Genomic DNA, 18673 nt, shown 5'->3' with positions numbered 1-18673 from the left:
GCTTAAGTCTGGAGAGAAATGCTGTTGGGTGAGAGCAGAAGGAAGTACAATCTACAGGAGCTGGAGACAAAATGGATCCAGGGGCCAAGTGAGGAAGAGGTTAGGGATACTCCCTAGATTTCTGGATTAAGTGAACAGGCAATATGATCGTGCTTTTCCCCAAGGCAAGGAATATAGGCAGAGATGGAGGTTTCATTTCATTAAGTTGTGTTTTGCTGGAGCTGGAGTGGTTGGTTTTGAACTTGCTTGCCTTGGGCTAAACTGACTCCCCTGCATCTTGCTTTCTTCATTGACAAAGTATATGGTGTTGATTGGATTACGACTTCAAAATCAGGCTCTTCTGCATCTCCCTAGTACCTTTGCCAATGAATTCTTGTCTGGGCTAAATTGCAAGGTTAATTTAATTCATGCAAACGTGAGTTCCATCATTTCTTGCTCAACAAAGAGATTGTTCAGGGCCACATTACTATGCACCTCACATGCCTTCCCCACCTTTTGCCTCCATTCCTTGGCCCCATTCCTGTTCCTCCATAAGCTAATTGGGCCCCTTATGCAAGAGGTTAACCCCCATCTCAAATGCACGCCCCCCCCCCCCCCCCACCAGCCATTCCCCGGCTCCCTACAGCTCACCTATCCCTGACTGTGTTTGCTGCTCTGCTCTGCCAGCTTTAAGCTGCTGTGTTTTCCATTCCTGACATCTGGGTCTTGTTCCTGCTTCCCAGCAGTGAGACCTCTGCATTATTTATGCCACTGCCACAGGAAAATGAAGGTGGGGCTGAACCGTGAGAAGGCACATTCCGGAGCATGTGATGGAAACCCAAAACAGCAACGCTTCCAATTAAACCAAGCAAGGCTCACTAAAGCCCTGGAGTTTCCAACGTGCGCACAATATTTTGTGGGCGGCATTCAGCCCAAGCTCCTGAGTGGCACCAACATCTTTATGAGGGAAATGATATTGGTGGCATATTCGATTGTCCTCCAAGAGCCCCGTTTGCAAGACCAAATTTTCCAGACCTTTTACTGATAGTCATGCTCTCTTCTTAGCGTTTCATCTGAGTGATAGGAAAATCCAATCATGGTGGAGGCTAACCACAGGGGGCTGGGCAGAATTTCCTCCTACAACTACCTGAGAGGGGATTTTACACTCCATTCCCTTTCCTAAAAGGAGAGACTTTTGCTTAAATTGGGCCATTATAGGCTAAAGTTCCAACATAGCCTTAGACAAAGCAGCCTTTACTTACAAATCAGTTGGGCCCCCTCCAGTGGCTAGCATGGGGTGATTACTTCACATTAAACTCACCAGAAGCTTCAGTAACTCAGATGAGACTGCCCAGAGTGGGACCTTTATTATTATAAAATGCTGGAGGAGGTTTTCTGACATCCTGCTGTTACGTATTACAACGTCCTTCTTTCCAAGAGAGTTTAATTACACTGAAAGTACCCATGAAAATCAACACAAAATGTACAGTCAAACATGTGGCTCTGTTTGGGACGTGGCACTCTTCTGGTAAGTCATGATAAGTTTGATTCCTGCTATTTACTAGACAGCCTGACAGGTGCCAGTCACACTGTGGAGACTTTACACACATCCACACTTGGTATCAAACTCCTGCAAGGGGCTACCATCTACATTTTCAGATGAAGTTCTGCTTCTGCTAAGTTTAAAGGAGGTTAAACACTTGCCCATGGCCACCCATTAAAAAGCAATGTTTTACTTCAGACTCTGATCAGTCTGGCTCCAAAGGTTTTCCACAATAAAATATTTTAAATCACTGGACGTACCAGTGATGAAGAGTACTGTAACAAGATTGTCAATTAGCAAAACGCAGATGGAGCTACCGGGCTTACCCTGAGCTCTCACCTTGGCTAATTTTTACTCCCTGTCTCTGGCTGGCTGGCCCTCTGTGAGCAGTGAGCTGAGTACCTGAGAGGACATTCGTGCAGTGAGTTCTCGGCAGGTTCCTCAGGAGTTCGAACTGCTCCTTTCCCCCACTTTTAGAGGGGGGAGGGAGAGAAGCGCCAGCCTGGATGCCAGGTTGGGACACAGTCCCAGTGATCTGTCAGCCTGGGTGAGGCCCCTGCCATCTGTCTCACTCAGTTACAGGTTCTGAGGCTCTCAAGGTAGAAGCATTCATCTACCTGTTTTGTGCGCCACTCCCAATAGGGCTAGATGCGTTATTGGGACCTGCGTCTTCCCCAAAAGACGGGGCCTAGACTAATCTTTTTGACCCATGGCAGATGTCTAGGTTGTCTGGATAAACCCAGAGGGTGGGGTGTAAATGCTGACCCCCCGCCATGTTTACCTGCTCCATGTAAGAAGGCTTGCTGAGTTTCCTGATTAGCATTCTTATCTTAAGGGCTGTCGGTTGTCTTGCCCCCGGGGCTGGACTGTGCTTTACGGCTCGCAATCCCCACTTTCTGGGACTAGACTTGGAGGTCTATGTCCAGTGCCATTGGCCATGATCAGTGCTGCCTTGCTCCACTCACCAGCCAGTCCTCCTCAAGCATACGTACTGAACAGGAGAAGCACAAGTGTCCTGTGTCTTCATCTCGCCTGTTTTTCCCTGTGGCCCTCCCTCCCAGACAAGAGTCCTATGGCAAAATTAGCCCATCTGGTCCTGTCTCCACATGTTTCTTGCCTCCTCCCCATTCCACTGGCTGGGGGCAGAGGCACCGTCACATCGATTTAGGCAACTACCCGCCTAACGTTCCCCTCCACACCACCTCCTAGCTTTGCTCTGCCTCACAAAAAAAAAGAAAAAAGAAAAATAGGGAATTGGCTCAAACTGCTTTGAAAAAATCCGACTGGCCCTCCCTGTGGAATGTAGAAAACCCCAGATTTCCACCCCTGTGATACACACAAAAGATACATTAGAGGTACTAGCAAGGGAGAAAGAGGAAAAATTCTCTGCTTTTCAACATAAATTTATTCAAGAAACTTTAGCAATTCACTTAAATGTGGAGTACTTGTGTCTATAAAAATACCTATAAAACAAGGTTTCTGGTATTTAGAGAAGCACTGTTTAATCCGTATTCTGATAGAGTGGGAACAATTTTAAATAAAAGAATATGGAATCAAATTTAAATCGTTTTCACCCAGGACCTCCAAGAACACTCTGTCCCCACCCCACGACTATGAAAGCAGGATTTTTTTTCCCTACCATATCCTGACACATGAAAGGGGAATTCTAGATGCAGAACCTTAGCATGAATCAATGAAAATGAGCAAAAAATAACACTTGTCCTTCTGCCACTTCTGAGGCATAAAGTGGAGATAGTGTATATAGTGTATCTTGAGGCCTTGGGGACAGGGTTTTAGGAAGAGACATGCCATCCCTTTCTGCTTTCTCCTTTTGTGTCTCTTAAAAGAAGCTCATTAACTAAAAATATATGCTGGAGGGACAGAATAAGACTAGGAAAATCATTTAAGTAGCTAAAAATTCTGTTCCACTGGGCCCCAGAGAAAGATAAAACCAAAATATGCCCACCCTGTCCCTTGGCAGAAGGCGGCCTAGTTTGTATAAGTTGTAAATAGAAATCAATGAGCTCTTCAAAGAGCACTGAAATCCCTTTACCAGCACGCACTCCTATAGCGAGAGCCAAGAGGATGAGAATCGATACTTCTCCTAATTCCAAAGCCCAGATTCTTCGTAGGGGCACAGGGGCCAGGCCAGCTGCAACACAGCAGCCTAAAAGAGGCTGTTGGCCTAGCTTCCTGGGAGCCTGCGGGAGCCTGAGAGCTCTCTCCACCCCTCTTAGCTGTGCCCACACCTCCTGGTCCTTGTGCGGAGCTCCCCAAGGAGGAACAGATTCAGTGCCTCCTACTAGCTGATAGTGGTGGAGCCTGTCTGTTCTTTGGGCTTCTCTGCTTGCATGCCTTTTCTCTGGCTAGACCCTTCTGACTCATAAATAGATCTTTCTTCTACAGCCTTTCAACTCTGCTGTGTGCTCTGCCATGGCTTGAATTGCATGCCTGTATGCTGGTCGGTGTCATTTTGGGCAGGTCCCTTTGTCTCCTAGTTGTATTTCAAAGCCCTGTGACTATGCTTTGATTTGTTTATCTTTAATTTTCTGTATTTAGGTAAATATGTACCTCTAGTGACATGCACAGACCTCAAATGAGTTATTAGTCAATGGGTTTTGGTGTAAGTGACTCTTTAATTGAGATACAGAACATTTCTACTAACCTCAAAAGTTCCCTCCTGGCCCCTATTATTGAATCCCTTTCTAGAGGCAACCACCGTTCTGATTCCTTGATCTTGAATTTTACATAAGTAGAAACATAGAGTGTGTACTCTCTAGTGTCTAGCCTATGTCACTCAGCATGCTTCTGGAATTCATCCGTTATTGCATGTATCAGTGGTTCATGACAGCAATATACTATCGCTGAATAGCAGTCCAATGTATGAGTATAGCAGTATTGACTATGTTTCTGGGTTTTGGATCCAGCATCTGGAACAGATTTCCTGACCCTCACATAAATTAGAGACAGAAAATCAGGGCTCAAGAAAATGGCAAAGAGACTGTAATGTCAGTGTCATATCAAATGAATTTATGCCAGCAGTTAATAAGAAGCTTCCCTTCCTTTGCCTCTTGCAATCACCCCAACTACAGAAAACTTGCCAGAACATCAGTTTCACAAGGCAGAAGATCTAAGAAATCACAGGCAGGCCTGTAGACCCTCTGAGGAAAGAATATTTTTCTCTACTTTACTGTAATAAAAACCAAGCAAAACTCTTATTAATCCTTCAAGTGCAGCTCAAATGGCATTTCTCCTCTCCAGTTTTTCCATAACCTTGAGGGAAGATGACTCAACCCCTTTTTCGTGTTCCTACAACAACTCATATGAACTTTTGCTGAAGTTTTTACTATTTTGTACTCCTTGTTTCTTTGCAGACCTGACTACACTTTCTAACAAAGTAAACTACAGACTCTTCCCAAAAGGACTATCTTTTTCCTTTCCAGTGATTATACACACTTGGCGTAGAAGAACGGACACGTGGATGACTGCCCAGATGGATGGATGGATGAATGGCTGGATGGGTGGATGGACGGGTGGATGGATGGGTGGATGGATGGATGGATGGATGGATGGATGGATGGATGGATGAGTAGATGGATAGGTAGATGGGTGGGTGGATGGATGGATGAGTGGATGGGTGGATGGATGGATGGATGAAACAGGATGTAAATACTGCCATATTGCCTACAAACTGAATGATCTGTCTAGTCTTTAGCAACCCCCAGCAGTATCAGGATACTGCTATCTCTCACTGTCTCACATTCTCATTGGTTCTGGGAGTTCCTATTGTTCTACTCACTAATAGACAAATGCCTGACTACCATCTAGAACAGGTCACATCTCCTAGCCACCAGAAAGTAGCTTCCTGATGCTTCAGTAAATATATTCCTAAGATCTAGAGGTTGGACAAAGTCACAGTTCATCTGTAACCGTGCAGCCCAAGAGTCGATCTGAACACCATGGAAAGCTTCTGTGTCCAGGACAGGCCTGGGTACAGAAAGAGTGGCATCACTTCTACTGTCAGCAGGTGGCTAGTTAAATACAGCCTCACAGGGAACTAAGAGGTGATGCTGAGCCCATTAGAGAGTTTTGTAACACTGTGAATAGCATTTAGTACTCAGCTGTTTCTCACCCACCTCTCAGATGCTCCCAGCAGGAAACAAGTCTGTAGCTGTCATGTTTACAGTTAATTAATGTTTATTTATATTTTTTTAAACAAGGCATTCACCTGTCATGCTTTAAAATAAATGTTCTGCTCTTCAATTAGAGGTTGTCAGAGGAGAGAAGAATCCTGTTTGTTATGGGTCGAATGCATGTATATTTAAACGTATATCAGGTAAGGACCTCTTTCCCTGTATGTCTCTCTTCTCACAGAGGCTAAGGCTTCTTTTCTCAGAGAGCACAATCTTTCCAGGCTTTGACTGTAAGATCGGGGCTCTGCCATACAGGCCATGAATTTGCTTCTAGAGGATAGATAGTGTAGATTACAGTGTTTCCTTAGATGAGGGTAGTGGAGATTAGCATGAAAATATTGCACACTTGACCTGTGTGGAACAAAGACTCTTAAGGGCAAAAGGACATTCTTTGTTCCCTTTGCAGTAAAGTATTGACTCAAACCTTGCACATTCCAAAGAAAGGTCTGGCTCTTGGTTGGCTCCTGGGTGATTACCCGCACACCCTTGGAATAGTCTGCTAGATAAGACTGTCTTTCTTTACCCGGGGCCTTGGGTCATGCCAGATGGTTGATGTTGACCATGTGATCAATGGTGGAGGTCTTGGGCCATTAAGTGTCAGTTTGACCTCTCAAGGGGCTAGAGACTGAGTAATGAAGATCAGCCATGTGGGGCACCATAATTATAACTGAGCCCCAATAAAAACCCTGGACATCAAAGCTCAGACGAGCTTCCCTGGTTGACAATACTCTCCATGTTATCACACATCACTGCTGAATTAAGCACCATCCATACAGCTCCACTGGGAGCAGATCCTGGAAACCTACACTGTCCCTCCTGGATTCTGCCCTATGCACCCTTTACTTTTGCTGATTTTAATCCGTATCCCTACACTAAACTATAATTAGAATCACAACAGCTATTCTGAGTTCTGCTTGTCCTAGGGAATCAGCGAACCAGAGGATAGTCTTGGGGACCACAATACCCTCTCTCAAAGAGTAAGTGATCAAGATAGATTGGGTTTCAGGGTGGAAAACAAGTCAGAACTGAATGCCAACTCTGCCATATACCTCCCAAAGACCTCAGGGAAATCACTGGACCCATTAATCTTTTTAGGATTACAATAAGATTCTCTATTAGGTATTCATCTAATATTTCAATAGTCACTGAATGTGCCACTGTTTTTATCACATAATATATGTTCGAACAGTGGTTAATGGTAGAGGTGATTGTTTGGGCCATCTGTGGGCTTCTCCACACTATTTTAAGTTCCTTAGGTTAGGCAAGGACCCTAAATTTGGACATATGCCCCTCCATACTTTTGCAGAGAGTATGTTCACAGTTTGTAGTCAATAAATGATTGCGTTTATACAGTTAACTTGGCTACCATTGCTTCCTTCCTTATCTTGAGCTTAGGCGTCTGGTTTCAAATACAGACCTTTATCAATTGATGATGAGATTACGTCCTGTTAAATCCATCATAAATTGAAAATATCACACATTGAAAATGTATTTAATACACCTACCCTGCCAAACATCATAGCTTAGCCTCACCTGCCCTACACATGCTCAGAACACTTACATCAGGGTACAGCTGGGTGAAATCATCTACTACAAGGCCTATTTTATAATAAAGTGCTGAATATCGCATGTAATTTATTGACTACTATACTGAAATTGAAGAACAGAATGACTGTATGGGACCAGAATCGTGGTACGTGTATGGGTTGTTTATCCTCCTGATTGTTTGGCTGGCTGCGAGCTGTGGACTGCTACCACTGCCCAGCATCCCAAGAGAGGATCGAACCACACGTCTCTTGCCTGGGAAAAGATCGAAATTCAAAATTTGAAGTACGGTTCCTACGGAATGTGAATCACCTTCACACCATAGTAAAGTAAAAAAAAAATCACCAGTGGAAGCATCCGTAAGTCGGGGGCCGGACTGTCTGTCATCTGTTTTCCCTCAGTGGTACAGTTGCTAAAGCCTACACATAAAAGCACTTGGAACGGGGCCAGAATCCTCTTTGGAACTGAGCAAGTATTACTTGAGCGTGAATATGAACATCTGAAGCATTTCTTCCAATCACTACTTAACAGATATATATATATTCTTTTTTGACCAATAACTTAAAAACCAGAAAAATGAAGAGGCAGAAAATGGGATAAAATGAAATTTTTGCACAGTTTTTACTAAAGGGATTTTGAACCAATGGTTTTCCCCTATTGTGCATTAAATCGTGTCTCCCCCCTCCGAAAAATAAAAATATGTCGAAGCTCTAATCCTCAGTTCCTGTGAATGTGACCTTATTTGGAGACAGTTCTTTGAAGAGGAAATCAAGTTAAGATGAGGCCATACTCATTATGGTGGGCCCTAATTAGGTCACCCTAATCCAATGACTGCTGTCCTTAGGAGAAGAGGGAAATCTGTACACAGACAGACAGACAGACACACACACACACACACACACACACACACACACACAGGACAGCCATGTGAAGATAGAGGCAGAGAGAAGATTCGCTGTCACAAGCCAAGGGATACTCGGGACTCCCGGCCATCAGCAGAAGCCAGGAACAGGCAATGAAGGGTTTTTCCTAGATCCCTTGGAGACATCATGGCTTGCTGACACCTTGATCTCAGATGTCCAGCTTCCAGAAAAGTGAGAAAATGCATTACTGTTGTTTTAAGCTACTCAGTCTGTGGTACTTTGTTATGGCAATCCTAGGAAATGAATACACCCCCCATTAAAGCCTGTCGTACATAGGTCTTTGGCTTGTATCTGCGTTTCTTTCCTTGACAAAAAGTAAGCTGCCTCATGAAAGATGGAAGGAACCAGCCAAGAGTGTGGAGGCAGGAGGAAATGACTCACCCTGGGACTTCGGCCAGCACTGCCCAGGTAGTACAGGAGTCCTTTGGCATGGTAGATTGTTGGCTGGAGATGAGCACTGGGGGAGAGCCACTGTCTGTTCAAATCCTCCCCTTTCAGTGAGCATCGGTGGCTGCAGGAACAAACAAGGAGCAAATAAATACTCGTCGGGAAGAAAATAACTTGAGAAAATAAAGCTCGACAAGACAAACAGACTAATGAATCCCACGTCCTTCTGACTTCTGCCCAATTGGCATCCATTGCAGATGTCCAGAAAGCTGCAGATCTGTCATTTCAGTCCCCAAAGTGTTGTGATTATTCACGGCCCCAAAAAGAACTGGAAGCCATATTTGACTTGATACTGGGTTATCACAGTTTTCAGATGAAGTTTGGGAAATGTAGTTCCCCCTTACATGCATCCACAGAGAACGAATTCGATACATTTCTCTGGGCTCTGGGACCTTCAATTCTACAAATAATTAAGTTGAGCTCAAACTGTCACGCTGGGTGTGTTATATACACTATTTCTAGCTGGCCCAATAACTCTGCCAGGTGGATAATATTCCATCCCAGCGAAGAGACTGAAGCTTAAACTGATTACATAAATAGCCCAAGATCACATAACTAAGAGCTAGGCTTTACGTCCAGATCTGTTTGCCTCTGAGAAAATATAAGGCTCTTCCTCCTACCACTGTGCTTCCTCCCTGTGCATACAGATGACGCAGAACACTTGACATTTACCCAGAGAGCCAGAGTATCTTCTTCAAAGACATCAGCATGGAATACTGGTACTAGAAATGACCTGAGAGTCATCCATCCCCTCATTTGGGAAATGGAGATATTCACATCTGCAAGTATCAAGTTACTTTACAAAGTTGACGCAGCTGGTCATGGGAGCGCTGCCTGCGATTCGGAGGGAAGCCGAGACGCTGAGCTGTCAGGTAAGGTCATCCAAAACAGAGACGCTCGGAGATGACCAAGTGCAGCCAGCCCATGTTCAGGGGAGGCCCCCAGCAGGCCTGCTCCGATGCTATTTACTCAAGAGAGCGAACAAGAGAGATGCCACGAATTGAGGGGAAGCAGCCCAGCATCCCCATCAACCTTCCCCCATGCCCAGCCCACATCTCCCGTGGCCCTTGTCCTTTGTACCCCAGCTCCCTCAAAGAGGTCACAGATCTCTCTGAGCAACTGTGTCTGTTGTCCCGTTGCCAGGACTCCCCACAGCTCCATCCCTTGCCAATTATGCAACTTTCAGGGAAACTTTTCCCGATCCCCAGGCCATTCCATTCTGCTCCTATATTTGTTGCAAAAGCTTCCAGAGATCCCCTTAATCAGAGTTCTCATAAAACCATTTTGGGTGGGGTTTTACTGTTATTTAGTTATTTTTACATCTCTTTCCTTGGACTGTGAGCCTCCTGGGGGCCGGAACGGTGCTTTGTTACCACCAAAACCCCAATATAGTAACTGTCAAAATCGGTGTTCAATAAATAATTTGGAATGAATAAAAATGCACTAGCATTTAAATATAGAATCAGATACGTTTTTGTGTGTGTGTTTCTTAAATCACTATTTTCAATAAATCTTGGAGGTGGAAGGAAAAAGGTTCAGCCTCCTTCTTTCACCACTTTCTCATCTTCGTGTTTCTGAAATTATCTTTAAATATTAGTTTCCTGCTGCTTGTGTCAGCCTCCTCTTACAGCTCACTGGAAACCAAAAATCTTTAGATTAATCATTTATCCCGATCTCACCATTAAAATATTTTGACTTGAGAAATGGTAGGTTTTTTTCATCTTCTTCTCTGACTTTTTTGTTCTTTTCTTGCTATTTTTTTTTCCCTCCCTTCCACTTTTTAATAGCAAAGGCATCTAGCAATAGGGTTTATCTGTTCTGCCTGGCGACCAGGGATGGAGGTAAAACATAAAGGAGATCGTTAGTAGTGATAGCAACAGAAAGAAGCAGGCGTCCCAGACTTGCTCCTGAGCATATTTGCTGGGTTTAAATGAATTTCTTTTCTCAAATCAAGGTACTCTCAGGCACAACATCCCTGAGCCTCGGGATACTAACTGCTCTGTGACTCTCCGTGCCTTGACCTGGTTTCTCATCAACACTGGGGATTTTCTTTTTCTTGGTAACATCCAAAGTGATGAAATCAGTCAAGACCCCTTAAAAGCATTTCCATTTGTATAAATGAAAATGCAAGCAATATACGTGTCCAGGAGCCATCAATTCCATGTCAACTCTCTCTTTTCATGTGTTCCGTGGAGACCAAGTGCAGGGACAATGTCTACATGGGGAAAAGTTCATAGGTCACCACATAGCAAAACTATCATTCTAGATTGCAAGTTCCAAAAATAGAAAAAGTAAGGTTTGTGCTGCAATCAGAATAAGCCCTGGGTTTGAGTTAAGAAGACCACTCCTAACTCTCAGCCCTGTCGCCAAATATGGGATTTGGGATTCTGTTTGAGAGTCAATATTCCCATAGGCAAAAAGTACACACATATATGTAACCTACTTCCCCAAATTATGTGGAGGATCAAATGAAATGATATCTCCATGCAGAAATATCTATATAACTCTATCTCTACCCGTGTCTCTATGTCACGTCCATATCTATATCCATGTGCACATCCCCATCTATATCTGAATTTACATTTTCATCCCTATCTATAGTGCTCAGGGATGCCACTTGGGCTATGTTCATTGCTTCCTCACCTCATCCTAACTTTTTTTTCATTATAAAGAATAATGAAGGAGCTATATACAGGTTGATCGGAAAGGATAATCTTGGCTAGGAACCCCAAACAAGAGGCTGCGGTCAGTTTCGATTACCAGTTCACCTGGGCAGACTTAAAGGTGGAAGCAATGAGACTGGGAAAAAAAAAAAAAAAGAATTCATCTAAGAAAAAAATATGAGGGAATAACAATATAAATTGCTAACTGGACTGTGGGCTGTTAAAGAGTGCAGAGGGGGCTGGTGTGGGCACCTACAATTACCTAATTACATGGATTTGGTGAAATCCGACCCACATGAAACTGAAGGAAGCCGTTAGTTTCAGGTAAACTTTGTTTTGCAGGGTTGGAGACAGTGATACATTCCCTTTGTAGCCATAGGTTGTGTGGATTTGGAAGCCCATAAGCTGGTATTTGTATTCAGGGCTCTCTGCGTGGCTATGATTTGGAGAGTATCTCTGTGTCTGCCTATTGCTACGGCGGTCCCTATATCTATGCAATTGCAGATTATCACAATATGTACTACACGTAACTTGAGTGCTTTTCCTTTTAAAGCAAATCCATTTGCTTCCAATCTCCAAATCCATTTGGCATTTTGTGTTAATAATATCAGAGATTCATGCAGTCAGAGAAACTGCTGCTGTTCTTCCCAGAGATTTGTTTTAAGCATTTGAAGATGAAACGTACCCAATCTTATTATCTACTGTAGCATTTCTGAAATGACAGCTGCTCCCTCTATGTGGAGAGAATTAGCAGATGGACAGCTATGACTGGCTGGCAATAGATTCAGTTCCTCTAATTTCTGAAAAGGGGTCATTCCTCAAATAGAGTTTAAAGTCCTGCTTTGCTTATAAGAATAAAATAGTGAGCATTGCTACTTTTTTCTCCATTGAAAACTGCAAACTTACAGAGGGAAAAAAACAAACAAACACTTCTTTTTGGTTTTAATAGGTGAAGCTATTTGATCCAACTAGTGTTCCCTGTTTTTAAAGCTTTAGTTTAACTTCAGTCTAGTTTAAGACAATGCTTATAGGCACTAAATACGCTACATCTTGGGTGACCAACCATCTGGTTTGTCCAGGAATGTTGCAGGTTTTGGCCCTGAAAATCCTACCTCCCAGGGAACCCCTCCGTTCCTGGTAAACCAGAGCAGTTGGTCCCCCTAAAGCTAGATCTCAAATTCTAAACGGAGTTTCCAAGGTAGGATGCGGACCAAAATTTGCCATTTCACACTGACTTTGGACATTTTAGGTGGGACGTGTACCTTTCCAACAGTCTGCCTATTTTTACCACTGACTGCTTTACGTACATACGATGTGCCTGCTCTTTTCAGGCATTAGCACCCTGTGTCCAGGAAGTCTTACACCTGTGCGTTTTGGTAGAATATGTATCTTCCCTTGGGGGAGAAAAAAGAAATACAAAAAAAGGCCTCCGATCTCCTGAAAACATGGTCAAACCAAAGCATCTCAGCTGAAGCTATCAAACAGCGAATCAGTAGAGCCAGACCTAAGAGGCCACTGAGGAGGAGCACGGTACCCAGGATGAAGGATGGTCTCAACAGCCAAACAACCGAAAGGGAAATGATGTCACTAGAATTCATTCTTTTAACATTAATTGCTTATTTTCGTATCTGCTAAGAACAGGGATTACCCTGGCCGGAGACTGGGAAACAAGCAATGTAACTAGGATCTTGACAAGCAGACCCTGAGCTACCAGGACCCCTAAAACAAAGAAAGGACCACAAGTCAGAGAGAGAAGGAGGAAAAGCGAGTCACTTCCTAAAAGAGAATCTATCATTGTCGGTCAGACAATAAAATGACTCAAAAACCCCCCATACATCCACGACTGATAAATGGAGAGATGCGGCCCATCAGACCGAATGAATGATGCCTGGCTTGATCACCTCCATGCCCCCCAGCAGAGCCAGCTCGGAGGTCTAAAGACAAGCTGTGTGTTTGAGATTTAGCGAACATCTTCACCATTCACTACACATCCTAGTAACAGGAGGCAGCATGGGTGCAGCAGGAGAATTTTTATAAAGGTAAAGAGATGCACAGAAGCTTCAGGAATAAGACAGAACAGCATGGGGCACTATCAGCCAGACACTGCACCCAGAGCTTTCTAAATAAACACTGCTTGGATAGAGAAAAAGGGAAAAGCAGCGGCAACTTTATCTGAAGAACACAGTTGCTGTAAAGCTACAGATGATCGGGGGGCCGAGGACAGGTTAGCACGGTCAGGGTACTCTTTTGTCCTGCAAAATGCTCAGAGTCAACGATCTAGAGAGCAAGGGAACAGAAGAGACCAAACCCAGGTGTGCCTCAACACCTCCAACATCCAGCAAGGTGTCACTAAAGGACTGACCATCCCAGAGCCCAGGTATAGGAAAACTTGAAAAGAAGCCCTTAAAAGATGGACCAGATGAACAGACCTGGTTTCAAATGTCAACTCCTTCGTTAAGTCACACAGAATTGACACTTGGACCTAGGTCAGCCCAAATCTAAACCAATTGGTCTTTATGCCCTTGTTTCTCAAAGGACGGTCGCCAACCTGGGAACTTGTTAGAGATGCAGAAATTTGGGTCCCACCCCAGAGTCAGCATTTTAACAAACCCCCAGGAAATCTGTATGCGCATGTAAGGAGAGAAGCAGTGTTTTCTACTCTACCTTGAGGAAAGAAAGAAAATTAACACTTACGAGGAAATCATGTACTTTATACAAAGGACTGTATTGCCCACAATTTCAGGAACCTGGAACGCGTGCTATTTAGGACCTCCAGCATCTCACCTGGAGCAGCACCAGTCCCAAAAGTCTGGATACACCTACCCTCCCACCCCATTTTCCCTGCTATTGTATTAGTCTCTTGCATGCTTTCATTTGAAAATGAATACAGAATTAAAATGAAGAGGTGTTTTCTCTAGCTTATTCTGACAAATCTGATCTCATAATACCACTCAAACACCCAATGGAACAATTCAAAAGATAACAAGGTAAGGACAAGTTCAGTTGAAATCAGACCAGATTAGGGGTGCCTGAGTGGCTCAATTGGTTAAGCGTCCGACTCTTGATTTCAGCTCAGGTCATGATTTCCACTCCGCGGAGTCTGCTTGAGATTCTCTCTCCCCCTCTCCCTCTGCCCCTCCTCCTGCTCAGTGCGCATGTACATGAGAGCACTTTCTAAATAAATCGATAATCTTTAAAACAAAAAATTTTTTTTAAAGAAATCAGACCAGAATTAAGGGGTGGGCCAACTTGGCAAATAGAGTGAGCCCCACAATATCACTTGTCAAAATCAAGAATAGATAACCAGTTAATTCACATTTCTACACAGCATTTGATCCCATATACAACTGATTCAATAAAAATAGGTATCACTCTTACTGAAACAGTTAATACTAAGGATGAGGTTTCTAAAGCTATGTCTTGATACCGACAACGATCTGGAAAGAATTTGCCAAACACATTCAAGTCCATAGTAAGACCTTAGCCTTGGCCAGCGGTTCTGAGACCAGCCAGCCAACGATCACTGGAATTCACCTGTTACGACTGGCTGGCCTTTTGGACCACATCACATTACTTAACAGATGGGAGTAAGAAGGATATCTTTAATTTCTGAGATTTTTAACTCCATTAATAATCTTTGCCAAAAGCTGTCAGAATGGGAAATTATAAAAGAAAAAATTTTAAAAGCCAAGAACGAATGATTATCTCCCTCATGTTAAAAAAGAAAAAAAAATCCTTTGAACAAAAATTTTAACACTCATTTTCTGACAAAGACCATCAAGAAAATGAGGATTGATGGACACTGCCTCCTTCACAAGTCAGGGTAAGGTATAAAGTTATATTCAAAAGACAAAAGTATAGTATAAAAAGGTATTCATTAATTCATCAAATATTTATTGTCACAACATCTACTACATGTCAGACACTAATCTTCTCCCGAGGAATACAGCAGTTAGCAAGCCCTACTCAGAATGTACAGTCTAGGGTCATCATCGAGGGGCAGACATTGGGTACATCTTGTTCTGTTAATTTCTGAGCACCAGCACAGCACAGTGACCAGCATGTGGTAGACAACTGTTCATCATTATCTAAGGAATACATGAAACCCTACTCCTCATTTTACTGCTGTCAGAATATTTCTTCTCTGGGCAGCCAATATCTAAATTAAAACTGTGACTTTCCCCCCCCCACTGTCAATTCAACAGATTTAATTATGGGATATTGATTTTTCCTATCATCTCTGTCTTGGCAGGGGCCTCTGTAGCGCTGCTGTCTGCTTTGGATTAAAAGTCACTGTACTTTCCCTGTTCGGGAGAAACCTTTGATGAAAAAATTCCATGTAAAGCTCAAAACCATTCACACTGAGAAAAATATTTTTTTATATATAAAATTGCCATGGGAGTTCCATTCTCTTTTCCTAAATGCAAGAGTTGATGAAGACTTTTATAGCTGAGACCTCCCAAAGAATCTCAGAAATTAGGGTTCTTTAGTGGACCAGGAGATTAAATAATACCCCATGCTTCTCTTCCCGCGTGGAAAGAATTCAGAGCTCTTTACTTCCTCTCCTTTTCTATGCTTCAGAGACTTATTTCATATTAAGGTCATTTTTCCTTATGGATCAGAAAGCAGACCATGCATTTACATCTCCCCCATGAGTTCATCAAGCCAAAAGGTATCTTCAGGGAGTAACAACTCCTCCCTTCCCTGCTAAGTAGGAGAGGGAGCAAGAAAGATGATTCTCTGTTTTCTCCAGAGAACGTCAGTGTGTTTAACTCTGGTGTATAATAAAATCCCGATGAATCTCTTGGGGCAAAGTAACAGATGTAAAAAAATTATTTCTGCTGATTGGTCTTTATGGGTTCCTGGACCTAATTCTGACCTGGAGGGGTGGGAGTGTTTCCCCCAGACAAAACACCGAGCAATTCTCAGAAGACCAGAAAGGTATCCGAGAATTCCCCTCAATTCTGACACTACCTAGAGACAGCATCAGATTCCACAGGTAAAGGGTTCAGTCCTACAAGACTGCCCCCAACCCCACACCCCAGGCTTACCTGTGCTTCTGACCTACCAGCTACAGACTGGAGATTCCAAGGACCTCCTCCTTAGGCTTGATTCATTGCTACAGGGGCTCACAGACTCAGGGAAACACTTGTGCTTACCAGTTTATTAAGGTTATGATAAAGGATAAGAATCAACACCCAGATGAAGAGACGCAGAGGGTAAGGCATAGAGAAAGGGCATGGAGCTTCCATGCCCTCCATGCCCTCTCTAAGGCACTGCCCTCTCCAATCTCCACCAGCTTACCAACCTGGAGGCTCTGTTAACCCTTTTGGGTCTCTATGAAGGCTTCACTGCAGTCATAATTGACTAAGTCATTGGCCATTGGCTGCTTCAACCTTCAGCCCCTCTCTCCTCTCCACTGAGGTCTGGGAATAAGAGGGCAAGTTCTAACCCTCTAATCACATGGTTGGTTCTCTTGGCAACCAGCCCCTGCCACCAAGTGGGACCCAGAAGTCACCTTCATTAACATAACAAAATACACTTGTATATTTATCATAGGAAATTCTCAGGGTTGTAGGAGCCAGGAACTCTGGACAGAAACCAAATACATATGAGAAACATGTTTTGGTCAACTGAATGACCAAATTTATATTTCTCATAAATCATGATTTCTTACAAATCAGGTGGTTTCAGTACCTAAGAAACATTAACCTTATTCCCTAAAAACAACAGGATCACCAATATCATCCTGGGTTAAAAGAAATGGAGAGAATTATCTGGGAACTCTGGAGTTCCTTTTCCTTGAAGTCCTGGCAAGAGAAAGTGGAGACAGGAATGATAACACTTACAGTGTTGAAGAGAAAGTCAGAAAACAAATTTATTTTAGTCTTGGCTTTGACACTTGTTACCATGCGATCTTAGGCAAGTTTCTTAATTTTGCTTGGCTCAGTCATGTTAAAGAAAAAAAAAAGATTAGGACACATGATCTCTATCCAAGGTGATTTTCTCCTTTAAAAATCCATAATTCTAGAAAAGACTTTCAAAAGAAAAGAGAAAGACAGAGGGAGATACACAGGGGAGAGGCCTGTGTATCTGTGTAAGGTGGGCCTTACAGTTGTATTTTTTGAAACGTAGATTCATAAGACGAAAAATTGTCCAAGATTTAGCACTTCATACCTGAATTGCAGCCATGGCCTCCCCACTGGCTTTCTCCTCTCCTATCTCTCATAATGTTTCTCTCCCAATTTGACATAATTCCAAAATGATATCCAAATTCTTCCAATGGTTTCCCATTACCTAAAAAGAGGATATGTAAGCCACTTTGGCTGGCATTCAAGATCTTCTATAAACTGGTCTCAGCTCACTAATCCAACTTAACCTCTGATTACCGCCCAACCAAAACCCAGGGTGACAGGCAAGCCAGACTTCCTTGTTGTTCCCGTACAGTTGGTGCTCGCCAACCCATTAGATCCTCTCCACTGCTCATGGAACCATGTCTGAAATATGATTAGTTTCTTCTCTTTCTTTTTCTTACTCTACCCTCTTTTAGAGAACGTCCCAAGCCCTGCTCCTTCCATGAGACTTTATTCGACTACTTCAATCCATAGCATTTTCCCCAACCCCTGAAATCCCTGAAGAAAACAAAATGGTGAAAAGTTTATGAGTCTAGTCCCCAAAGTCAGACTGTGTGTTCAACTCTGGTTCTTACCACTTGCTATGTAAATTTGGCCAAATAACTTACTTCACTAACTGTAAGACTCCTCAATATCAGAAAAGAAATAATCCTGCCTCTCAATCTCTATCTGAGGGTAATATTAGGATTTTGTTTCTTTTTTTCCTTAGAATTAAGTGACATAAAAATGGAAGACACATAGCAAAATGGTTAGTACATAATTCGTGATCAATAAATGCTTGCATTTTTATTTTTATTTTATTTTTTTAAAGATTTTATTTATTTATTCGACAGAGATAGAGACAGCCAGCGAGAGAGGGAACACAAGCAGGGGGAGTGGGAGAGGAAGAAGCAGGCTCACAGCAGAAGAGCCTGATGTGGGGCTCGATCCCAGATCGCCGGGATCACGCCCTGAGCCGAAGGCAGACGCCCAACCGCTGTGCCACCTAGGCGCCCCAAATGTTTGCATTTTTAAAAGCAATGTTTCATAGCATTCATGTTTGCATCACCATCAAAAACTGTCCTGAGCTTTCACTTAAGTAAACTACATATTTAGGTTATAAATCATTGGAGGAAAAACTAATTTGTATGTTTATTGAATCTGCTGCAATCCTTAACATCACGCCCTACATTTCATGACTCTCCATAACCACTTGTTATAGAAAAGCTTAGAGACAAATTAGACCATCAATATAGAATTTTTTCCC

The 18673-nt window shown here is 43.1% G+C and overlaps 1 protein-coding gene across 3 annotated transcripts in view; it reads right to left on the bottom strand.

The window, feature by feature from the left end:
• AGBL1 (AGBL carboxypeptidase 1) overlaps positions 1-18673 on the bottom strand; it is a 708586-nt gene that overhangs the window by 321911 nt on the left and 368002 nt on the right. For all 3 annotated transcript variants that reach the window (XM_044388396.3, XM_044388398.3, XM_044388397.3), the window contains exon 19: positions 8565-8694. In XM_044388396.3, coding sequence (XP_044244331.1) covers positions 8565-8694 — 130 coding nt within the window. The remainder of the gene's footprint in view (positions 1-8564; positions 8695-18673) is intronic.

Source organism: Ursus arctos, unplaced genomic scaffold (genome assembly GCF_023065955.2).
Source record: "Ursus arctos isolate Adak ecotype North America unplaced genomic scaffold, UrsArc2.0 scaffold_28, whole genome shotgun sequence".
Classification (NCBI taxonomy): domain Eukaryota; kingdom Metazoa; phylum Chordata; class Mammalia; order Carnivora; family Ursidae; genus Ursus; species Ursus arctos.
The sequence above is the reverse complement of the archived record's forward strand: the minus strand, read 5'-3'. Positions and strand labels throughout refer to the sequence as shown.